We start from the raw sequence: 19,707 nt of genomic DNA on the forward strand, positions 1-19,707 counted from the left end.
ATTAATGAAAATAGTTTGGAAGAAGTTTTGGACAATGGAAAAATGAAGTCTGTTAGGTAGATACTAATGTGAATAGTCCCTAAGAACTGTTTGAAATGGGCAGTAAAAAGATTATGAAATATTTAGAAAGAAGAACACAAACACAAAAATAAAACAAAGGTTTAGGAAGTTTTAAAAAATAACTAACATATAATATGGACATTGGTTAATGTTCAGATCTGTGCTGTCCAATAAGGCAGTCATTAGCCACATGAGACTACTTACATTTAAATTAGTTAAAATTAAATAATATTTAAAAATCACTTTTACAGTTGCATGGGCTGCATTTTAAGTGTCCAATAGCCACATGTGGCTCATGGCTAGTCTACTGGGTAGTGTAGAAGTAGAAGGTTTCCATAATTGCAGAAAGTTCTATTGGATATTGCATATGAGAGACAGGATTCTGGCATGGTCCCATGATCTCCACCCCCTGGGTTTCACACCCTTGTATAATTTCCTCCACTTGAGTGTGGGCAGGTCTTGTGACTTGCATCTAGCTGATAGAATATGGCAAAGGTGATGGTTGCCATTCCCTTAAATAGGGTATATCATGTGGCAAAGGTGATGGAGTACCACTGCCATGATTATGTTATATTATATGAAACTTCATCTCAGCAGACTGGAGATTCTCCTGCTAGTCTCAAAGAATCAAACAGGCATGTTATGAACTGCTTAGATAGAAGGCCACATGGCAAGGAACTTTGGGTGGCCTTTCAGACCTGAGAGAAGCCTCCAGTCTCTAGCAATAGCCAGTTAAAAGCTGGGAACCTCAGTCATAGAACTGCAAGGAAAGGAATCCTGCCAACAACCTGAATGAGCTTGGAAGCACATTATTCCCCGATTAAGCCTGCAGATGAGAATTGCAGTCTGGCTGACACCCTGATTTCAGCCTGGTAAGACCATGAACAGAGGGACCAGCTAAGCTGTGCCTGGACTTCTGACCCACAGAAGCTGTGAGATAATAAATAAATGTGGTTTTAGGTTGCTAAGTTTGTAGGAATTTGTTATGCACCAATAGAAATCTAATTCAGTGCTGGTCTAAATTATTTTTGGGTTGATCCAATAAGCCACACCTCAGATGGACCAGATCCTAAAGAGTGTATAACCTGTTTTATTGCAGCTGGTGCTTTGCCTACCTCATAGGAAAAAAAAAGGTTGTAGCTTTCAAAAGGGAATGTCTAGGCCTAGTTAGTATGTTCCATTCTCTTTTGTGGCAAAGGCCTCAGTAATGTACGATAGTATTTTATTATTTTTATATAGCATAACAGATGTCATGATCTTTGGCATCATCAAAACAATAGTTCAAATTTTGCATCCCTAACTTTTTAAGTATATGATGTTGGGCATATTATATAACCTCTCTAAGCCTCTGCTTCTTCATCTGTAAAATGGGGATAAAGTGCCCTCTATGTAAGGATGTTGTTTCATTTAACTGAGATTATAGTTTTACAGTGTTTAGCACAGCATCTGATGCAGAATCCAGAATTTGAAAATGGAAGATGCTTTTATTACTTAACAATGTTTTAAAACTGATTTCTGATAGCAAATAATATAAACTCCACCACATTACTTCCATACTCTCATTTGGAAAATCATCATATAAGATTTTTATCTTCTTATACCTCCGTTTTATTTTATGTCTGGACCACTGCAGCCCAATTTCAGATTGGATGCAATAAAAGTAGGTCTTGCATACACGAAGTGCCCCTTGTGCTTATAGGCTGTCTTGGCTGTATATTGTCTGGGCAAATCGCCCTCAACCTCTGGCCAGACTGTGGAATGTTGGTTTCCTCCAGCATTAGCCCCCGGGGGGTCAATTTTCACAGTTTCCATATGTTTTTATATTGCTCCAAACTGTAAATACAGCTGACACCCTACCAAATTGGCCCTAATGTGCCTGTGTCTAACAGTGGAGTCGTAGGCTTTTAGAATGATACAGTACTCCATGGAATTGTGGCAATTAAATGAATGTTTTGTTTTCAAAGTGTTCAGATTCCATTTTTTAATCTGAAAAGAGGTAAATAATGTGGAAAGAGGAGATATGAGGTGGGAAGAGGGCAGGAGTTTTCATCTTATGTCTTGCCCTGTCTTGGGTTTGCCCCTTTGGTCCTGAAGCTCTGTCCTCAGACCCGTTACCTAGTATCTGTATGGTCCTTGCCCTTTTGTCCTTCTCTTACAAAAAGGGAATGTTTTGTTGAGCTTCTGTTTTTATCTTCACTTATTTTGTTATCTCCAAACTCTTTGTCTCAGATTTAATCTGTCTGTACAGGAAGAAGAATCAAACTCATTATGATACACTTAGGTTCCAGGATGTGAAATACAATACAAATTTCTGCTTGTGGGGCTATATCCATCCATAAAACCTTATAATTTTTTCAAAAGGTGATCACCTCGAGATTAATGGGTTCAGAGAATGGAAATTAACAGGGAAATTGCAGTGTTCCCTTGTTGGTTTTGTGTTCTGCTTCACAGCTGAGTCCTCATTTCAATAACTGTTGCTGCCCTGTGGCATTTAAGCTGCTGAGCACTCACCTTCCATCCTGAAGCCCTTCTGGTGGAAAGCTAATGTTCCCAAATAATGACCTCATCTGTATCTAGTTCTCTAATAGTCAACCAAGCTACTGGCCAGGGGCATCCTGTGAAGTTTGGAGTGGTGTGTCTTGAAGTGGCTGAACTACAGAACAGACATAGTATCCTGAGATTTCCCATTTGTGCTCCATAGAGCTTTGTAGGATTGCTTTGGGGAACGGAAAGTGGGACAGTGGTGGGAAGGAACTCTGCAACATTCTGCACAGTTGGTTGGCATAGCACAGAGGTTAAGAGTTGGAGATAGTCTCTGGAGCCAGAATGATTAAGAATCTTGGCTCTGATATTCACTAGCTCTGTAACTTTCAACAGTTCCCTCATCTGTAAAAGGAGTAAACAAATAGGACCTACCTAGTAAGGCCTTTGCAAGAATTAAGTAAGTTAATATATGTAAAGTGCCTAGAGCACATCATGTGATGTCACGGAGTAAGTAATATGAGCATTTGCTGCTGTGATGATTATATAACCCTGGTCTCATGTTCTAGACCAGGGTTCAGCAAATTCTGGCCCACAGGCCAAATCTGACCCTGCTACTTGTTCTTGCAAATAAAGTTTTATTGGAACACAGTGTATATATTGTTAGTGTATATATTAGTGTATATATTGTCTGTGGCTACTTTTGTACTACATGAGAAAGTAGAGGCAAAGTTAAGTAGTTTTGACAGAGGCCATATGGCCTGTGAAGTCTAAGATATTTGCTATCTGGCCACTTACAGAAAAAGATTGCTGACCACTTTTCCAGACGTTGGAAAGGTTTTCTCAGCAGCATAAATGAGAACAAGCCATCAGTCTGCTGTAAACTATGTAGATTTTAAAAATCATCTGTTGAATACAAATTAAATTCAGAAAGAGTTATCCAGGCTTTTTTTTTTCTTTTTTGACCTTGGCCTCTTAGATTTCCAGTTTAATTTTGAAAATTAGCTTTCTAGGAATGATAACTCTAGGTTGTCATTGTTAGCACCCGCTAATAATACTCACTAGTATTCATCATCACCTACCACCCTGAGGACAGTAGGACTTGGCATATCGGGGTACAAATGGAAGGCCAGTGTGGCTTGAGGGTGGAGGATAAGATAAGACTTGGATGGTAGGAGTTAGATCTGGTAGGAGTCAATGTGGAGAATCAGTCCAGGTTTTTTGTGGCTTTTTTTTTTTTTTTCCCACTGGGTATCATTTCATCGGTGAGGAGCTGACAATCATTTTATGAAATTGAATTTTTTTAATAGAAAGTGCCTTTCTAAAAACAGATGTAAGAGAGCAAACTTAATTCATGTAAATCCGTAGACACACATTCCTAAATAATTTTTAGAATTCACATAAAGCATGTGGCAAAAAAGGGGGACTTGTTTCATCCATTGACCAAAGTGAGGGTCAGTTCCAGAAATAAATTAAATTAAATTGTCACCAGCAGAAATCTGTTGGTGGCAATGGACTAGGCATTGTGCTCGACCCTTAGTGTAGAGAAGACAAGAAGGTAGGTGTGATCACTGTACAGAGGGTGCCTATAGCAGAACAAGGAAGACAGAAAAGGAGCAGAAGTGTGGTGAGTTCATGGCAAGACAGGCATGGTGTGATTTGGGAGTTAGTAACAGGAGGACCTAAATTTCTTGATAGGCCAAGACAGCTTCCAGAGGATATCACGCTTATACTGGGGTGAAAAAATAAATATGAGTTATCAGTGATGAAGGAAGGGGCGGGGTGGGGGTGAGGTAAACAGTTTCTAGAAGAGGAAATTGCTTGTTCAGAGCCGCAGAGGACTGTATGGCTTGGCATGTCAGAGTGCAAATGGAAGGCCAGTGTAGCTTGGGGGGAGTAGGGTGAGATAAGACTTGCACAGTAGGAGTTAGATCTGGTAGAAGTCAGTGTGAAGACATATGGATTTTTTTTTTGAGACAAAGTTTTGTTCTTTCACTCAGGCTGGAGTGAAGTGGCACGATCTTGGCTCACTGCAACCTCCGCCCCAGCGGAGTAGCTTAGACTCCTGAGTAGCTGGGATTATAGGTGCCTGCCACCACAGCTAGCTAATTTTTGTATTTTGAATAGAGACGGGGTTTTGCCATGTTGGCCAGCTTGTCTCGAACTCCTGACCTCAGGTGATCCACCCCCTCTCGGCCTCCCAAACCATGCCTGGCCAACACATGGATGTTTTTACAGGCAGTGGAGATCCAATGAAAAGTTTTTCGAGGGAGGAAGATATAATCTGTTTGTATACTTTCTGCTGCCCAGCAGAGAGTGGATTGGGTGGACAATTGGAGCCAGCATCCTCGTCCAACTTGGAGATGATGGTAGCTTGGGCCAGAGAGGACATGGGTAGGACTCATTACTTCACTCCAGTGAATATCCTGGGGATGGACTCCTGCTTGTCTGGTGGTGGAATAGTCCATAAGGAATTCAAAATGCAAATAAATATATGCTTACAAATTGGCCGAGTGCTGTGAAACAAGTGCATGGGGTGCTGTCAGAGATTCTCAGTGATAGGAGGGGCACCCTTGCATATAATGCCCAGAAAAGGGCCTTCTGAGGAGGCATTACTTCAACTGAGACTTAAAGGGTAAAAGTCAGCTGTGGGAGGAGTGGTGGCTGTGGAGAGGAATCCCAGACAGGGAAAATAGCCTGTGCCTATACCTTCCAGTGGGAAGGAGCTGCTGTGTTATTGCAACTGAAAGGAGACTAAATTCCTGATTCTGGGGCTAATGGTGAGAATGGTGGGGGATGAGACTGGCCAGCAAAGTTCACTGGTGTGCAGTTTTATTCTTTGGGAAAGGGAAGCCGTTGGAAGATTGTATGCCAACAAGTGCATGATCTGACTTACTTCGAAACACCCAATCTTGCTGTTGGATGGAGAATGGATGAAAAGAGAAGCAAGAGTGGAAGCAGGCAGACCAGGGAGGAGAGAAGAGATCTGTGGTCCAGGCAAAATGTGATGGTGGCTTCAGCTCTCATGGAAGCAGGGGCAAAGTTTCCCTGTTAGCATTCCTGTGCTATTGGCTCTGGGCAGGGCTTTGAGGCACCAGGTGGATATGTGGAGCCACAACATACTGAAGCAGGGAATATTTTCATGCGGGCACAGATGGCAGAGGAACCCTGCTTTGAACCCTCCTGGAAGTGCATCTGCCACCAGCTTTGACCATGTGGACCAGGAATCCGGAGCATATAGTCCAGTCTACAGTGAGAAGGATGTACTGTGACAACATATTTAATGCTTAACAATGTGAAAAATAACCATCCCAGGGCCACTATTCTCAGACCTACGTGATCACCCTGTGCTCTCTGGCTCACCAGACCTAGATGGGAGGCCAAGTGATAAGAGATTTGTTTGGTAAATAGTAAATCAGAGCCAGGCTCGTTAGTTAATCATGTGGCCCTGACATCTGTGTGTGGTCTGCTCGCAAGGAAGAGCATCTTATTATTAGATGCCTGTGGGTTCAACATTGAGTTCTGAGGAGGATGAGAAAGTTGGCTTGCCTTTTCCCTTGGAGTTTCCTATGGGCTTATGCCAGTCCTACGAAGTCCATCAGGAGGGGTAGGAGGGCATCTGCAGTCACCCAGGATCTCTCTGCTCTCTATCCCTGGGGTCTTCCTGAATAGGCTCTATCATTTCTTAGCATTGGCTTTCAGGCACTGGGTTCTGTTTACATTTGAGGTGGTGTTACATCCATATTTGGGGGAGGTTTCAGGATCAGAATACGGGAGAATGTTAGAAGGAATCAGCCCTTCAGAACCTCCGCCAGAGTGAAATATCTACAAGGAAAATAAACCCTTCTTTTGCTAATAGTGACCTTCTGCTGTGTCACCTGCTAAGATTGCTCCCAAGGTTTTCTTGGCTTGGGTGGGAAAGTCAATGGTGAGTGTAGTGGGGGAGTAGATAAGTGCTCTAGAAGAGGGTTGGGGCAGGGGGATCAGGCTCTTGATGGCTGCAGTGGACTGTCTGGAGTGGCTGCTGCAAAGATACTGGCTGCAGTGGGGAGGCACGGCTGGGGTTGCATGCTCTGTGGGTCCAGCGGGATCCAAGAACAGGCCGGAGCCTTGCCCCCTACTGAGTTGGCAGAGCAGAAGCTCCACGCTCCTGGGCACAGCTGCAGCTTCCCAGCTGTGGCTCTGGACCCATGCATCCCTGCGCTCTCAGGGGCCGGGAAGCCCCCAGTGCCCACGGGCTCAGAAGTGCCTGTTCCTGCTCCCTGTCCTCTTCCCACTCCTGGTGCCTGCTCCTGTGTGGAGCAAAGTTGTGGCCAAGCCTGGGCGCTGCTGCAGCCTGGCCAGGTGTGCGCATGCTCAGGGCAGCACTGACACTCCAGCTTCCTGTTACCTCTGCCCCCTCTGAACTTTGGGTGCCAATGAGCACAGGTGGGAGGCCAGGGGTGCTGAGGACGGCTTGGCACGGGCCTGCAGGCACCCCTCTACATGAATATCCTGGGCACTGTGGATGGCATGTTGATGGCAGCGGGAGGTAGACAGGTTTCTGGGCAGAAAGGGACAGATTCCTGGTGAAGCCCCACCTTCAAGCCAGGGACAGACTGAAGCCTGGGGGCTGGGCTGCCTGTTCTGGGTAGAGTCTGAAGCCCAGAGTGAGAACTTATGATGTCTTTTCTGGGCCTGCCCATGGCCGCCCATGGAACAATCAGCATGCACTTTCTCCCTTCTGAGCCCATAAAAACCCTGGACTCATGCAGACTCACACAGATGTTGGGACTATCAGCTGTGGGAAGGAGCTACCTGCTTCAGGTCTCCTCGACTCTTCAGGACAACCTGTCTGTGGATAGGAGCTACCCACCACGAGTTTCCCCTCTGCTGAGAGCTGAACACTCATCAGGATGACCTGCCTGCAGAAAGGAGCTACCCATTTCAGGTCTCCTGAGAGCTGTTCTGTCACTCAGTGAAGCTCCTCTCCACCTTGCTTACCCTCCAGTTGTCCATGTACTTCATTCTTCCTGGAAGTGGGACAAGAACTTAAGACCCACTGAATGGTGGAACAGAATTAGCTGTTACAGAAATAGGACTGAAACACACCCCCAACTCACCATATAGTGGGTGGTGAGGAGAGAAGAGCTGCAGCTCTTTGGGAAGCCCAGACCTAGGGTCTCCTGGAGCCAGGGCTGTGACACCCTCTCTGAGGCTCTGCGGTACCTGGTGTCTCCAAGCTTCCAGGTACCACCGCGTTTCCTGGTGCCCACAGTGGAAGTCGCTTGTGGTACACCTGGTCCAGCTGCAGCCTCACACGGAGCAGGCGCCTGGAGCTGCCCCCCCACCGCAGCTGGCACACCTGGCTGTGCGTAGTAGTCAGACCCCATGCTTGCTCACACACCCCTCATCACTCCATGCCTGGCTTGCCCTTGGCAGGCATGGCATCTGAGGCAGTAGTGTGAGCCGAGCACAGCCTGCTGGGTCAAGTGAGTTGAACGAACCCACTTTGCTTGTGGGCTCAAGCAAAACCCAAGCAGGGGTGCAGCCAGCCACAGAGGTTTCCAGCTGGTGGAGCAACACCCTAAGGATCCTGTGACAATGTTATTTATAAAGCACTCACTGTGTGCCAGGAGCTATTTTAAGAGCCTTAGGTTCATTAAATCATTTAATGTCCCCATCCCCTAATAAGATAACTTGACCAGGGTTACAGACTTGGTAAGGGATGCTGCTGCAATAAGAATGCAGCTGACCTGGCAACAAAGTCCTTGATCTTGGGCATCTTACTGCACTGCCTCTTGGCCCCCTTGGTCACATATGATTCAACCATTTTATCAGGCTGAGCAAAGAATAGGAACATCTTCCTGAAGGAGGGTTTTGCTAGTGGGGCCTGATGCTACAAGGTGGAGGCTAAAATTGTCTTTCCCTCCAGGATGTTCTACTTCTCAAGTTTTCAAATCTGGACACTCCGTTTGACACCTTTCTTTTAGCTATCTTATGCTATGTTATCAGGTTCTTGGTGTGTCCTGCTGGCCTGGTAAATGACAAATGATGTCTTTTTTAAGTATGTTGGCGTTGTGAGATTTAACCGAGGGTGGCTTTGTCTCTGGGCCCTTCTGTAGCCCCAAGCACCACAGAGGAGGTGGAAGACACAATGTGTGATGGTACTCACCTCAGGGGAGCAAGGACCATCGGTAGGGAGAGGAGGAAGAATAAAGCAAGGAAGGAAGCCAAGATGGAAAATGTGGGGATGTGGGCTTGGGCATCCTGCTGCATGGCTTTGACAAGGACTTATGCAGTTGACCATGATCAAAACTAGTAGCCAAACAGCTGGGCTGTTCTTGAGAGGCTGCCACAAGGTGCAAAAGTCCACGAGATCTGGCTTATCCTGGAGCTAAGTCTTCAGACCTTGCTCTGGCTTCTGGCTCTTTGCTGGGAGGAGAGTTAGGTTCAAGTTGCCACAGCAGGCCAGATCCTTTCTCTTCCTGGAAAGAATATCATGCTCACGACATTTAGCACATTTATGCTTGCTATAAAAAAAATCCTTAGAATATTTATGAAAGCTTCCTAAAATTTATAGCTTGCTGGAGTACTGAATGGTATTTACAAGCTTCAAAAAAAAAAATGGAATTATCTCCGTGGTTACAAGTTAAAGCTTCTATTATTGGAAATTCTGCATGCAATGTACATTGTCAGCTTCCATCCTGTGTGTGTGGCCCATCTACTTGAGCAGTCATTTCAGGATCCCAGCTTACTTACCTATGGCTGTCATGAGCTTCCTGCAATGCTTCCATTAGGATAACCTGCTAGGAATGTAACTCATCTCATTATTAAGGAGAGTGTAAGTGGGAGCTAAATGTGTGACATAAAGCATTCAATAATGCATTCCAAAGTCCATTGTTTGAGGTATTTGGAATACTTCTGAAATGGGTAACAGGACACTAAATACGTGTGCACAATATTGCACAAGACATGATTACATTCTTCTTACTGTAAGCCAAGAGTGAAAGAGTGAACATGCTGCGGTCTGTTCTAAACATTTTACCAGTACTAACTAATCAAGCCCTCACAATCACCCTATGAGTTAGATACAGTTATTGTTTTCATTGTATATGTGAGGAAGCTGAGACACAAAGGTTAAGAAGCTTGCCCACGGCCACACGGCTAGAAATGGCAGACTTCTGATGGGAGCCCAGGCAGTCTGCTTCCAAGGTTTAGCCACTGCTGTCCCTAGAAGATTCATATGGCTGAGAAATAGTCTTTCATGGGATTGCAGCATTTTACACTTGCAGTTAAACATGCATCTACTTATTTGTCCAAGAGAAATGAATGCATATATCCACAAAAAGACTGGTATAAGAATGTTCATTGCAACTTTATTCTTAACAGTAAAAGAAAATGAAACAGCCCAAATATCCATTAACAAGGAAATAGCTAATCAAATTACAGTGTATTCATATAATGGAATAGTACTCAGCAATAAGCAATGAAATATATAATACAAACAACAATATGAATAATAAATCTCAAACCTTTATGCTAAGCAAAAGATGACAGATATAAAAGGTTATGTACCATATGATTCCATGTATATAAAGTTCAAGAGCAAACAAAAGAAATCCATATAAATAAAGATTAGAATAGTGATCACTTCTGGGAAGAGGGAAGGGCCATGAGGCAGGGTGATGGCAATGCTCTATATTTTGATTGGTCAAAAACCTTTGACTTGTACACTTAATATTTGTGCATCTTCGTGGATGTATTTATACCCCACTTACACACACACACACACACAAACACACCCCCATACAGTATAAATTGAAGGTCCCATTTCCTCCCAAACCTATTCCCTTCTTCAGTCATGACCACTGTTTTTATAGACTGGTGTGGAGTTTCCAGGAGTTTCCATTTATATGCATGTCTGTCTACATACATCCAAATAGGCATTCCTATTTTAACATAAATAAGATCAGACTATATGTATTATTTATATTTCTGCTACCTGCTTTTTTGAGTAACAATATATCCTGAAGGCTTTTCCATGTCCATACTTCATTTTGCCTTAATCTTTTCAGCGAGCCTGATTTTATATTATGAATATACTTAATTTCTTCAGTTTCCTTCTGATGGATGATTAGGCAATTTTCAAATTTTTACTTTTACAGTTGTAATGGAAATGTTAGTATATATATAATATTTTATATATATATATACACATGTGCAAGTACTTTTGTAGGCTGTTTTCCTAGAAGAAGGGTTTACTTGGGCAAAAGAAAGGCGTGCTTTGGTGGAAATTGCCAAATTGATTTCCAAAAATACTTTTGTGAATTATACTCCTCCTGACCAATGTGAGAGAGCTAGATTCCTGCATTCTTTCCAACAATGAATATTACCAATCTTTAAAAGTTTTTGAAAGCAGATGGGTAAAAAAGTGGCATCTTTTTGTTTCTATTGAGATTTTAAAAGAAGTTTTGATTTTGTCCTTGTTTTGCAAATATGCACATGCCCTTGGACAAACATATGCATCTCCTGTCCTGCACTCCTAGCTGTGTAATTCTAGAGGTCTCAGAGTCTGACAGGTTCTCACCAGCAAGTTAGAGAACACTTTATTCTTAGAATTTGACAGATGGTTCTAGTAAAAATGGCAGGATTCTGTTCTCTCTGACATGCTTTCTTAAAATGGCAGTCATTGTTGACCTTGAACCTGTTGGAAATTTTTAATTTAATGCAAATTCCTTGATGGCAACTGAATTTTGAATAATGACATCCCTTGATTTATGAAACTGGTAAATTTAAATTAAACATTGAAAACTAACCTTACCACTATATTTTCCAAATACTTCTTTTACCATAATTGTTTTTATCTTTTTAAGATTTGCATTTTGCATATATTCGTAATGCTGTTTTTTTTTTCTGGAGAAAAAATTCACCCCAAAGAAACCTTCTTTTTTTTTTTTTTTTTTTTTTAAATAATGGAGCAAGTCAGTCTCTGGCAGAGCCTTGCCAAGTGGTTGGGGGTTTGGCAAAGAGTGATACTTGCTTCTGGGACAGGATAGTAAGAAGGCATTGCAGTCTCCACAACCAGGGGCCTTACCTTCTAGATTGTGGAGACATTTGAAAGCTGTACTGAATTTAGCACTTTGATTCATTCAGTGTAGGTGTACTTCTGCAGGTAGGGGAAGATGTGGAGACTAATAGGTCACTTATAGATTTTATTCTTAGAAATGCTGAAGTTGTTATTAGCAAAAATCACTGTGGTCATTTTTTCACTGAGCATCTGTGAGGGCATTTTCTCTTCTCTAAGAGATCTAGTATTTTTAAATTTCTTGACTCCTCTGCCTGTCTCCCTTATAAATTGCCATTTTAACATGTGTTTCAGGTAGCCTTAGGGCTTCCCTGAGAAACACTTGAGAGAGGGGTTGTCTGGTAGTGAGGCTCTGCTCACCTGTTCCACCCCACTTCTTGCTTCTTTCCCACCTGTGCCAGAGAAATCCTTCTTTTTCCTTTTGACTTTCAAGTAAGCACTAAGTAAAAGAAAGGCTTCGACTGCTAGAAATATCTGTGAAAACTGTGGAACTACTTCAGGAGAGTGTGGACACTATATGTAGCTATTGACAGTTTCATGAACAAAGACAAGATGATCATTCTCATCCACCTTGCTCTGCATCTCTCTAATTGGCCCAAATCCTAAGCAGTGCCATTCAAAACCCAACTTTCCATTTTCAGTCAGTGGTGTCTTAAATAAGGGAGTGTTTGAAGGAATGGCTGGAGATAGGCCTCCATCATAATGTCAAAACTAGAGTGCCCCATTTTTCTCAGCCACTTATTCTTTTTATTTATTTATTTATTTATTTATTTATTTATTTATTTATTTTGAAATGGAGTTTCACTCTGTCACCCAGGCTGGAGTGCAGTGGTGTGATCTCAGCTCACTGCAGCCTCTGCCTCCCGGGTTCACGCCATTCTCCTGCCTCAGCCTCCTGAGTACCTGGGAATACAGGTGCCTGCTACCATGCCTGGCTATTTGTTTGTTTGTTTGTTTGTATTTTTAGTAGAGATGGGGTTTCACTGTGTTAGCCAGGATGGTCTCGATCTCCCGACCTCATGATCTGCCCACCTCGGCCTCCCAAAGTGCTGGGATTACAGGTATGAGCCACTGTGCCCGGCTGCCACTCTTTCTTAATTCAGGAAAGCTTTAAGGGACACATGGGTTTAGAATTTGCTTTTTTCTCTGGGATTGAAAAAACATTGCAGTATCCCTGAAAGTAAGGTCGCTGTGCTCAGACTGCTCCAAGAACTTTGTGGGAGCTCTTTCATGTGCAAATGATGTTTGTAATAATAATCTGTATTTGTCACCCATACTTGGGGCAGGGGGACTTTTAGCAGTTGGTTCTATTTAACACTGTATTCTAAAGTAATAAGATTATTTCTTTTTAAAAGTACCCTCTAATTAAATAATCACACTAATCATCCTGACCTCTCCATAACATCCTGTTACTGAGCTCTGGCCTTATTTCCTAAGGAACTGGAAAATGTGCCTGCCTTAGGTTAGCATGGGCTTTGGAAATACTGTGTCCTCATTCAATTAGAAAGCAAGAGGTCATTCTTAACATCTTTATACTAACCAAAAGATAATTTCCTCAAAGTGGATTAGCATGCAAGTTTGACTTGGTGGCTTCATGTGTGTATGTTGCTGTATCAGGTAAAAATGGAGAAATATTGGACAAAAATTAATGCAACTCAAAGACTAAGGAGATGGTTATTCTATCATACTTTATGTCCCCTTAATAAGTGCTACCAATAATATTTAAATCATGGCTCAGTTAGTGTAAATATTCATAAGAAGCCAAAGTGTTCAGAATATATAAGTTCAGAATATATATATATATATAGTGTGTGTGTGTGTGTGTGTGTGTTTTAGAGATAGGGCCTCGCTATGTTGCACAGGCTGGACTCTAACTCCTGGGCTCAAGCGATCCTCCTGCCTCAGACTTCCGAGTAGCTGGGACTACAGGCATGAGCCACTGCACCCTCAGACTATTTTTATCAGCAGGGAGTACACTGTTAGTGCTAGATAATATTATTCTACTAACTAAACAATGCTCTTGTGCTTCATTTGCTTGGAATGGGAGAGAGTAGTGGGGTACATAATTTATGAGGACTAGAAATAAGAGTTTCTTGTGGAGAGCAGTTTTCATTTGATTTTAATTGTTTCAATTTCACATTTGCTGTTTATCATCTAGTTCTCATCTTGTTTACATTTTCAAAAGAGCAGTGATTCTCTGTATGTTTTTTACTGAGTCAGGGCTCAGTAACAGTGGTTGACCTGGCAATGCTGTGGTATGGGGGAAAGGGATCCAAAAGGACCCCAAATGATTCTGCTGCTCGTCCCTCCTCTTGTGTCAATGCTCCCGAGCCCTCTGTACTGCCCTCCTACCTCCTCATGTGTTGGATTAGATTTATGAGAGCTGCTGTGGACATGGTTGCCTAAATCTGTGGAATGTTTTGCTAAACGCTGCTGGTGCAATAGTACACATTAAGCTTATAATTCCCATTGTTGTTTTCTTGAACCCATTCTTTGTCCTTAGTCTTTTACTCACTTGATCACTTTATGATTTTGCACTTTGACATCCTGTAGATTCATTAAGAACTTTTACTCCAAGCCCCAGAGCTTTATTTAACATTATGATTAGCCAAACTGTTATTGTGTTTGAGCTAAGTGATGACAATGTATTTGATTGGAGCCTCGTAATTGTTATTTTAAAATCAAAGTAATGGATTATGATCCCAGAATAAGAACATGATCCAAAAGAGTAATAATAATAATTAGAACAGCAACCAATTAGAAGAAAATAAATGCCGTATCATGGACCAGAGGCCCTATGAGCCTGGGCCCTGCCTACCTGTGCAGTCCCACCTCCCACCCACATCCACCTTTCCCTGGATTAGCCTCACTGCAGCCTTCCAGTTTCTTCTTTCCTGTCTTGGAAATTACACGCATTGTTCTCTCTACTTGAGAGCTATGCCACTGGTGTTTCTCTTGGTTAGCTCCTTCTAGTCTCACCCACAGTCTCACTTTGCTAGGGAGGCTTTCCCTGGCCACAGCATCTAAAGTCATCTCCTTCCACTCCACCACCTGTCCACACATGCAAATCACTGTCTCTCACAGCATGCTATTTGTTTCCTTCAACGTTAAGAAACCTAAGTTGTTTCCTTGGTACTTGTCCATCTTGCCCACTGGCCTCTAAGCTCCATGAGGGTGAAGATTATACCTGTCCCATTTGCCACTGCAGCCCCAGTGCCGTCCTGGGACCTCGTATTAAGTGGATGCTCAATACATATTTGTAGTTGAATGAATGGATTATTCAGAAGTATCATCTTTTTCCCGAGCCCTTATCCAGATAGCCTATGCTTAGTACTTCCTGAGTCTATTTGTGATAACATATGATCTTCCAGTGGTAGAATTTGACCAAGCTGTGCTGACTTTTCTCAGGCATATGAAAGATCAGAATAAGAAGGTGGCCAACCTCAAGCACAATCAACAGTTGGAAAAGAAGAAAAATGCTCAGTTACTAGAAGAAGTGCGCAGGCGAGAAGATAGCATGTCTGACAACTCACAGCATTTGCAGGTAAGCACAGGCTTCTCTTCTTAATCCCTAAATAACTAGAGATGGACTCTCTCAGAAATGTCACCATTGGTGCTGGAAAATATGCACAGAAATGGTGGACTTTGCCTTTGCCCTGGGTCTAGCACTAACAAGGAACCCAGTAGGTCTTTCCCAGGGAGGGTCATCATTTTCAGAATGGTGGCCATGAAAAGCCAATTACGGTAGAACCTAGAAATACAAGGCAGAGTCTTTTGGTTCCTGTACCTCACCTTAAAAGGTAAGGGCTGCATTTATATAGTTGGCAAGAAACTTAAAACATAGAAATGTCTTCCTCTTCAATTTATATTTAATTGTTTTGGGAATAGAAGAAGGCAAATGTGTGTGTATTATCACAGAAGGTATTTGGGTGAGGATACGTTCAGCTGATCCCAGACAGTTTACAAAACCAGTTTTGTTTTGTTCAAGACTGTGAGGCTCAGACACAGATCATTATTCTGTCTTCTCTGTGAATATAGTTATCTTTCAATGGACAGCCCTATCTTAGAAACAAACCAACTCACTGGAAACACCAATTTTTCCTCATTAACCACCCTTATTTTTGGCCAAGGAGTGCTCCCCATGTACTCAATAAAACATTCAAGCTAAAACGGCATTTGCTTTGAAGTTTATTTATTCCAGTGTGCCTTTAAACAGAGCAGTTCAAGTTGGCCGGAGTTCATGTTAAATTTTGGTTATTAATTAGTGTCTTTCTCCAGTTATATATTAGGTTTCCTCCTTGGAGATAGGAGAAGTTAGATAATTTCAATATGTACTCATAGTTCATCTTTTTAATTGGCCAAAAGAGAAATCAATAATTATTCTAGCATAGGAAATACAAGGAAATACCTTGCATAGAGCATGGCACATGGGGACTAGTTAGTCAATATTAGGTATTTTTTTTTTCCTTTCTCTGTGTCCTAGACATGCCTTCTGGTGTCACTGAAGGCCCTTTACATTGATGATGCTTGATTTGGAGTGTTCACTGAATAGTGAGACAATAGTAGGTGGGCCCAAAACTTTTTTTTTTTTTTTTTTTTTGGGATGGAGTCTCCCTCTGTCACCCAGACTGGAAAGCAGTGGCGCGATCTTGGGTCACTGCAAGCTCCACCTCCCGGGTTCACACCATTCTTGTGCCTCAGCCTCCCAAGTAGCTGGGACTACAGGCACCCGCCACCATGCCCGGCTAATTTTTTTTGTATTTTTAGTAGAGACGGGGTTTCACCATGTTAGCCAGGATGGTCTCCATCTCCTGACCTCATGATCCGCCCACCTCGGCCTCCCAAAGTGCTGGGATTACAGGTGTGAACCACTGCACCTGTCCAGGTGGGCCCAGAACTTTAAAGAGGACCTGACCCTAGGGCTCACCTTGCTATGGTGTATTATTCTGTAAAACAAGAATAATAATTGCATCTGCTCCAGAGTAGTTGTGAGAGTTAAAGAGTCAAGGCATATACATAATTTAGAATTGTACTTGGTACAGACTATACCAAAAATAAGCATTCATGACTAATGGTTGTTATAATAACAAGGAAAAGGTGAATGAAACATTAAAAACGATTTGTTTACTCTATGCAGAGGTATTTCTACAGTTCTAATCTGATATACAATGAGCATCAAAGTTTTTGTCTTTTCTTATATATAATAATTTCTTCTTTTCTAAGGACACATATAGTTATGGAAAGTAATGTCTTGTTTTGGCCCATGAACTTTTGTATAGCAATATTTTCATAAGGGGCCTTGATAACTACCTCATAGCCTATTCATAAAAGATAGCATGGTCTGGAATTGCTTAGTTGCATTCCTGACCACCCCAAATAAAGGATAGCATTTGAAATGCACTAAAAAGTAATCACGATTAATTTTGATGAAAATGTCTCTGGTTAAGGTTAATAGAGAGTAAACCTCCCACTTTTCCTGGATTGTTAAGCAGATGTGCTCAGATATAGTAATTACTGCCAAAACTTTCTGGAGGCACTTGCCTTTTTTAATATTGCTATTGCTTTGAGCATTTCCTGTTTACAAGTTAGCCTGTTAAGCCTTTAAGTGTCAGTCAACCGGGATTTAGCTTGGCTGGTTGGTGGTTGTGGCATTGGCACTTGTTAATTTTAATTTATTCTACACAAGCATTTGGTAACAATTGGATACACTGGCTTCATGATTTCAACCAACCCAACAGGTATTATATCCAGAAAAATATAATGTAGAGTATTGCCTACAACAATAATAGCTAGTGGATCAGGCTTCAAAGAAGAGCACCTAGAAATTCAACTAGTTGGTATGAAAGTCGGAAACAAAGCTGAATAAAGATAGAGTGACTGTGCTTTTTATTGTTCAAACCAGAACACAAAAGGCTATAGACAAAACCTGCGTCACCTCAGTCAAACCTGAATATATAGCACAGTACGAAACATTTTACAAATCCAGTCTTCTTTATTTCATAAGTTTATAGTTTTCTGACAGAAATTGCAAACTCAAATGCCTTCAGGGTCTAGGCTTTTAACATAAGAAACAGGCTTGTGTGTAGGAAAAATAATGATGTCTGGTTCTTTCTGCCTGTTTTTTATTGTTTATTTTTGGTAGAGATGTGTCAGTTAGCAATTGCCATAATAATGCTGTGCTGTGCAACAAATCACCCAAAAACCCAGTGGCTTTATAGTACCAATAGTTTATTCTTACAGATTTGCAGGTTGACTAACTGGCCCAGCTGCTCTAGGGTGGGTTTGGCTGGGCACTTCTACTCACTGCATATCTGTGGTGGTGTCTGGGGCAGCTCTGTTACATGTGTTCATTCTGAGGCCAGGTGTCAGCAACCCAGGGAAAACTAATGACAGTTGCTGAGGCACAAGAGAATGAGCAAAAACATACTAGGCCTCATAAGGCCTACTCTTGAACTGATATTGTGATTTTCACCCTTTGCATTGGCCCAAAGCAAAGCACATGGCCAAGTCACAGATTGGAAAAGTACACTCGACTCACAAAGACAAAAATGCACGGGAGTAGATATGAGGAGAGGTGAAGAATTGAGGCCAATCATTCAGTCTATCAAAAGAGACAAACCCTGGAGAAACATTTCTCTATTATAAGAAAAATAGCATATGCATAATGAAAAATTTCAGCTGTGGGTGGCCTTAGTGTGTGGATATAATTGAGGGTGGTGGGGACCTATAGGGAACTCAAGAACCCTTACTCATCTAAGGGAGTAGTGGCCACTAAGCTCTGGTTGAACACTGCTGTAAAGGTGAGCCTAGGGTGGTGGGACCTCCGATTATCCAAGACAGTCCATAAAATGGGAATTTGTGTGTGAAATCTGTAGATTTTAGAAAGTTAGTTGAATTTTAAACACTCTGGGATCCTGTGAAGCACATGTGCACATGAGTTGCCCATTGGCTTGTGGCCTCTGCTGCATGGCCTGGCACTCTGATCCCAGTGGGTCTACATAGTGTAAATAAAGTGACTAAGAATACACCCTAGTTAGCTGAACTTGACTCACTGGAAAGAGGTGGCAGTTTAGTATTTGTCCTGAGTCGCAGTTTTGTTTGAAGATACCTTGAATTATTGTTTCTCAGAGGAAATCACCCATAATCTACAGGAATAGAGAATGTTCTTGATTTAGCTTCTCAAATCATTTTTTTGGAGCATTGACAAGGAGAACAGGAAGGGAAGGATGCAGAACCATGGAGCTGAACTGGCTAGTGTTCAAATACTGGCCCTTATTATTATTAGCTTAGGGCCTTGAGTATGGCAGAGAATCTCTCTGACCTTTACTTTTTTCATCTGTAAATGGGGATTACAATCTTTACCTCCCTGGGTGGGTTAAATAAAATAAGGTTTATGAAAGAATCTAGCACAGTACCTGACATATGTGGACTTCAGTTACTAGAGTTTTCTCCCAGAGAGACTGATAATGAGCTTTTAGTCATAGAAGACAGTGACCATTGGGAGTATCAACCAACAAATTCTTTGCAACTATTTTACACTGATGAGTAATACAGATATAGAACACACACCAGTAAATGGAAATTCCCAATAAAGCATTAAAAAAACATTTTGGGCAATAAGGAGGAAAATTAAAACATTCTTCAAGTTAATGTTGAATTGTGTGTGAAAGGTGGATGTGAAAGATCGTGATTTTCTTGTATAATTCTGTAGAGCTTTTCCCAGAACACAGATTATTGGGCATGATATTTATGTCTGACCTTGGGGCTTTGGGCTTCTGTGTGTCCCATCAGAGCCCACATGGAGGTTTTCAACAAGGTGTCTTTCTGGAGATTCATACTAAATCGTCATTTCCAGAATGGGATCCTTTTTTTTTTTTTTTTTAAAGCTCTAGCTGTTTCTCGCTGAGTAAATATACCAATTTGAAACCCCAGTGGATATCCTCGTAGATTTTGGCTGCATTTTTCCGTGTGTAGCTTATCGAGTTAATAAACTAACTTTCTAAAAAATGCACAAGCCAATGTTTTATGCTCCTTTTCTGTTATATGTCTGCAGAATTCTCTTCAATTTATTGCCTGAAAACTAAAGTCTGTTCTTGTGT

At 42.0% G+C, this 19,707-nt stretch overlaps 1 protein-coding gene across 3 annotated transcripts in view; it reads left to right on the forward strand.

Annotated features, from left to right (window-relative positions):
• ERC2 (ELKS/RAB6-interacting/CAST family member 2) overlaps window positions 1–19,707 on the forward strand; it is a 975,821-nt gene that overhangs the window by 514,296 nt on the left and 441,818 nt on the right. For all 3 annotated transcript variants that reach the window (XM_054482044.1, XM_054482045.1, XM_054482046.2), the window contains one exon: window positions 15,017–15,152. In XM_054482044.1, the coding sequence (XP_054338019.1) occupies window positions 15,017–15,152 (136 nt within the window). The remainder of the gene's footprint in view (window positions 1–15,016; window positions 15,153–19,707) is intronic.

The sequence above is a fragment of the Pongo pygmaeus genome, chromosome 2, assembly GCF_028885625.2.
Source record: "Pongo pygmaeus isolate AG05252 chromosome 2, NHGRI_mPonPyg2-v2.0_pri, whole genome shotgun sequence".
NCBI classification, from domain to species: domain Eukaryota; kingdom Metazoa; phylum Chordata; class Mammalia; order Primates; family Hominidae; genus Pongo; species Pongo pygmaeus.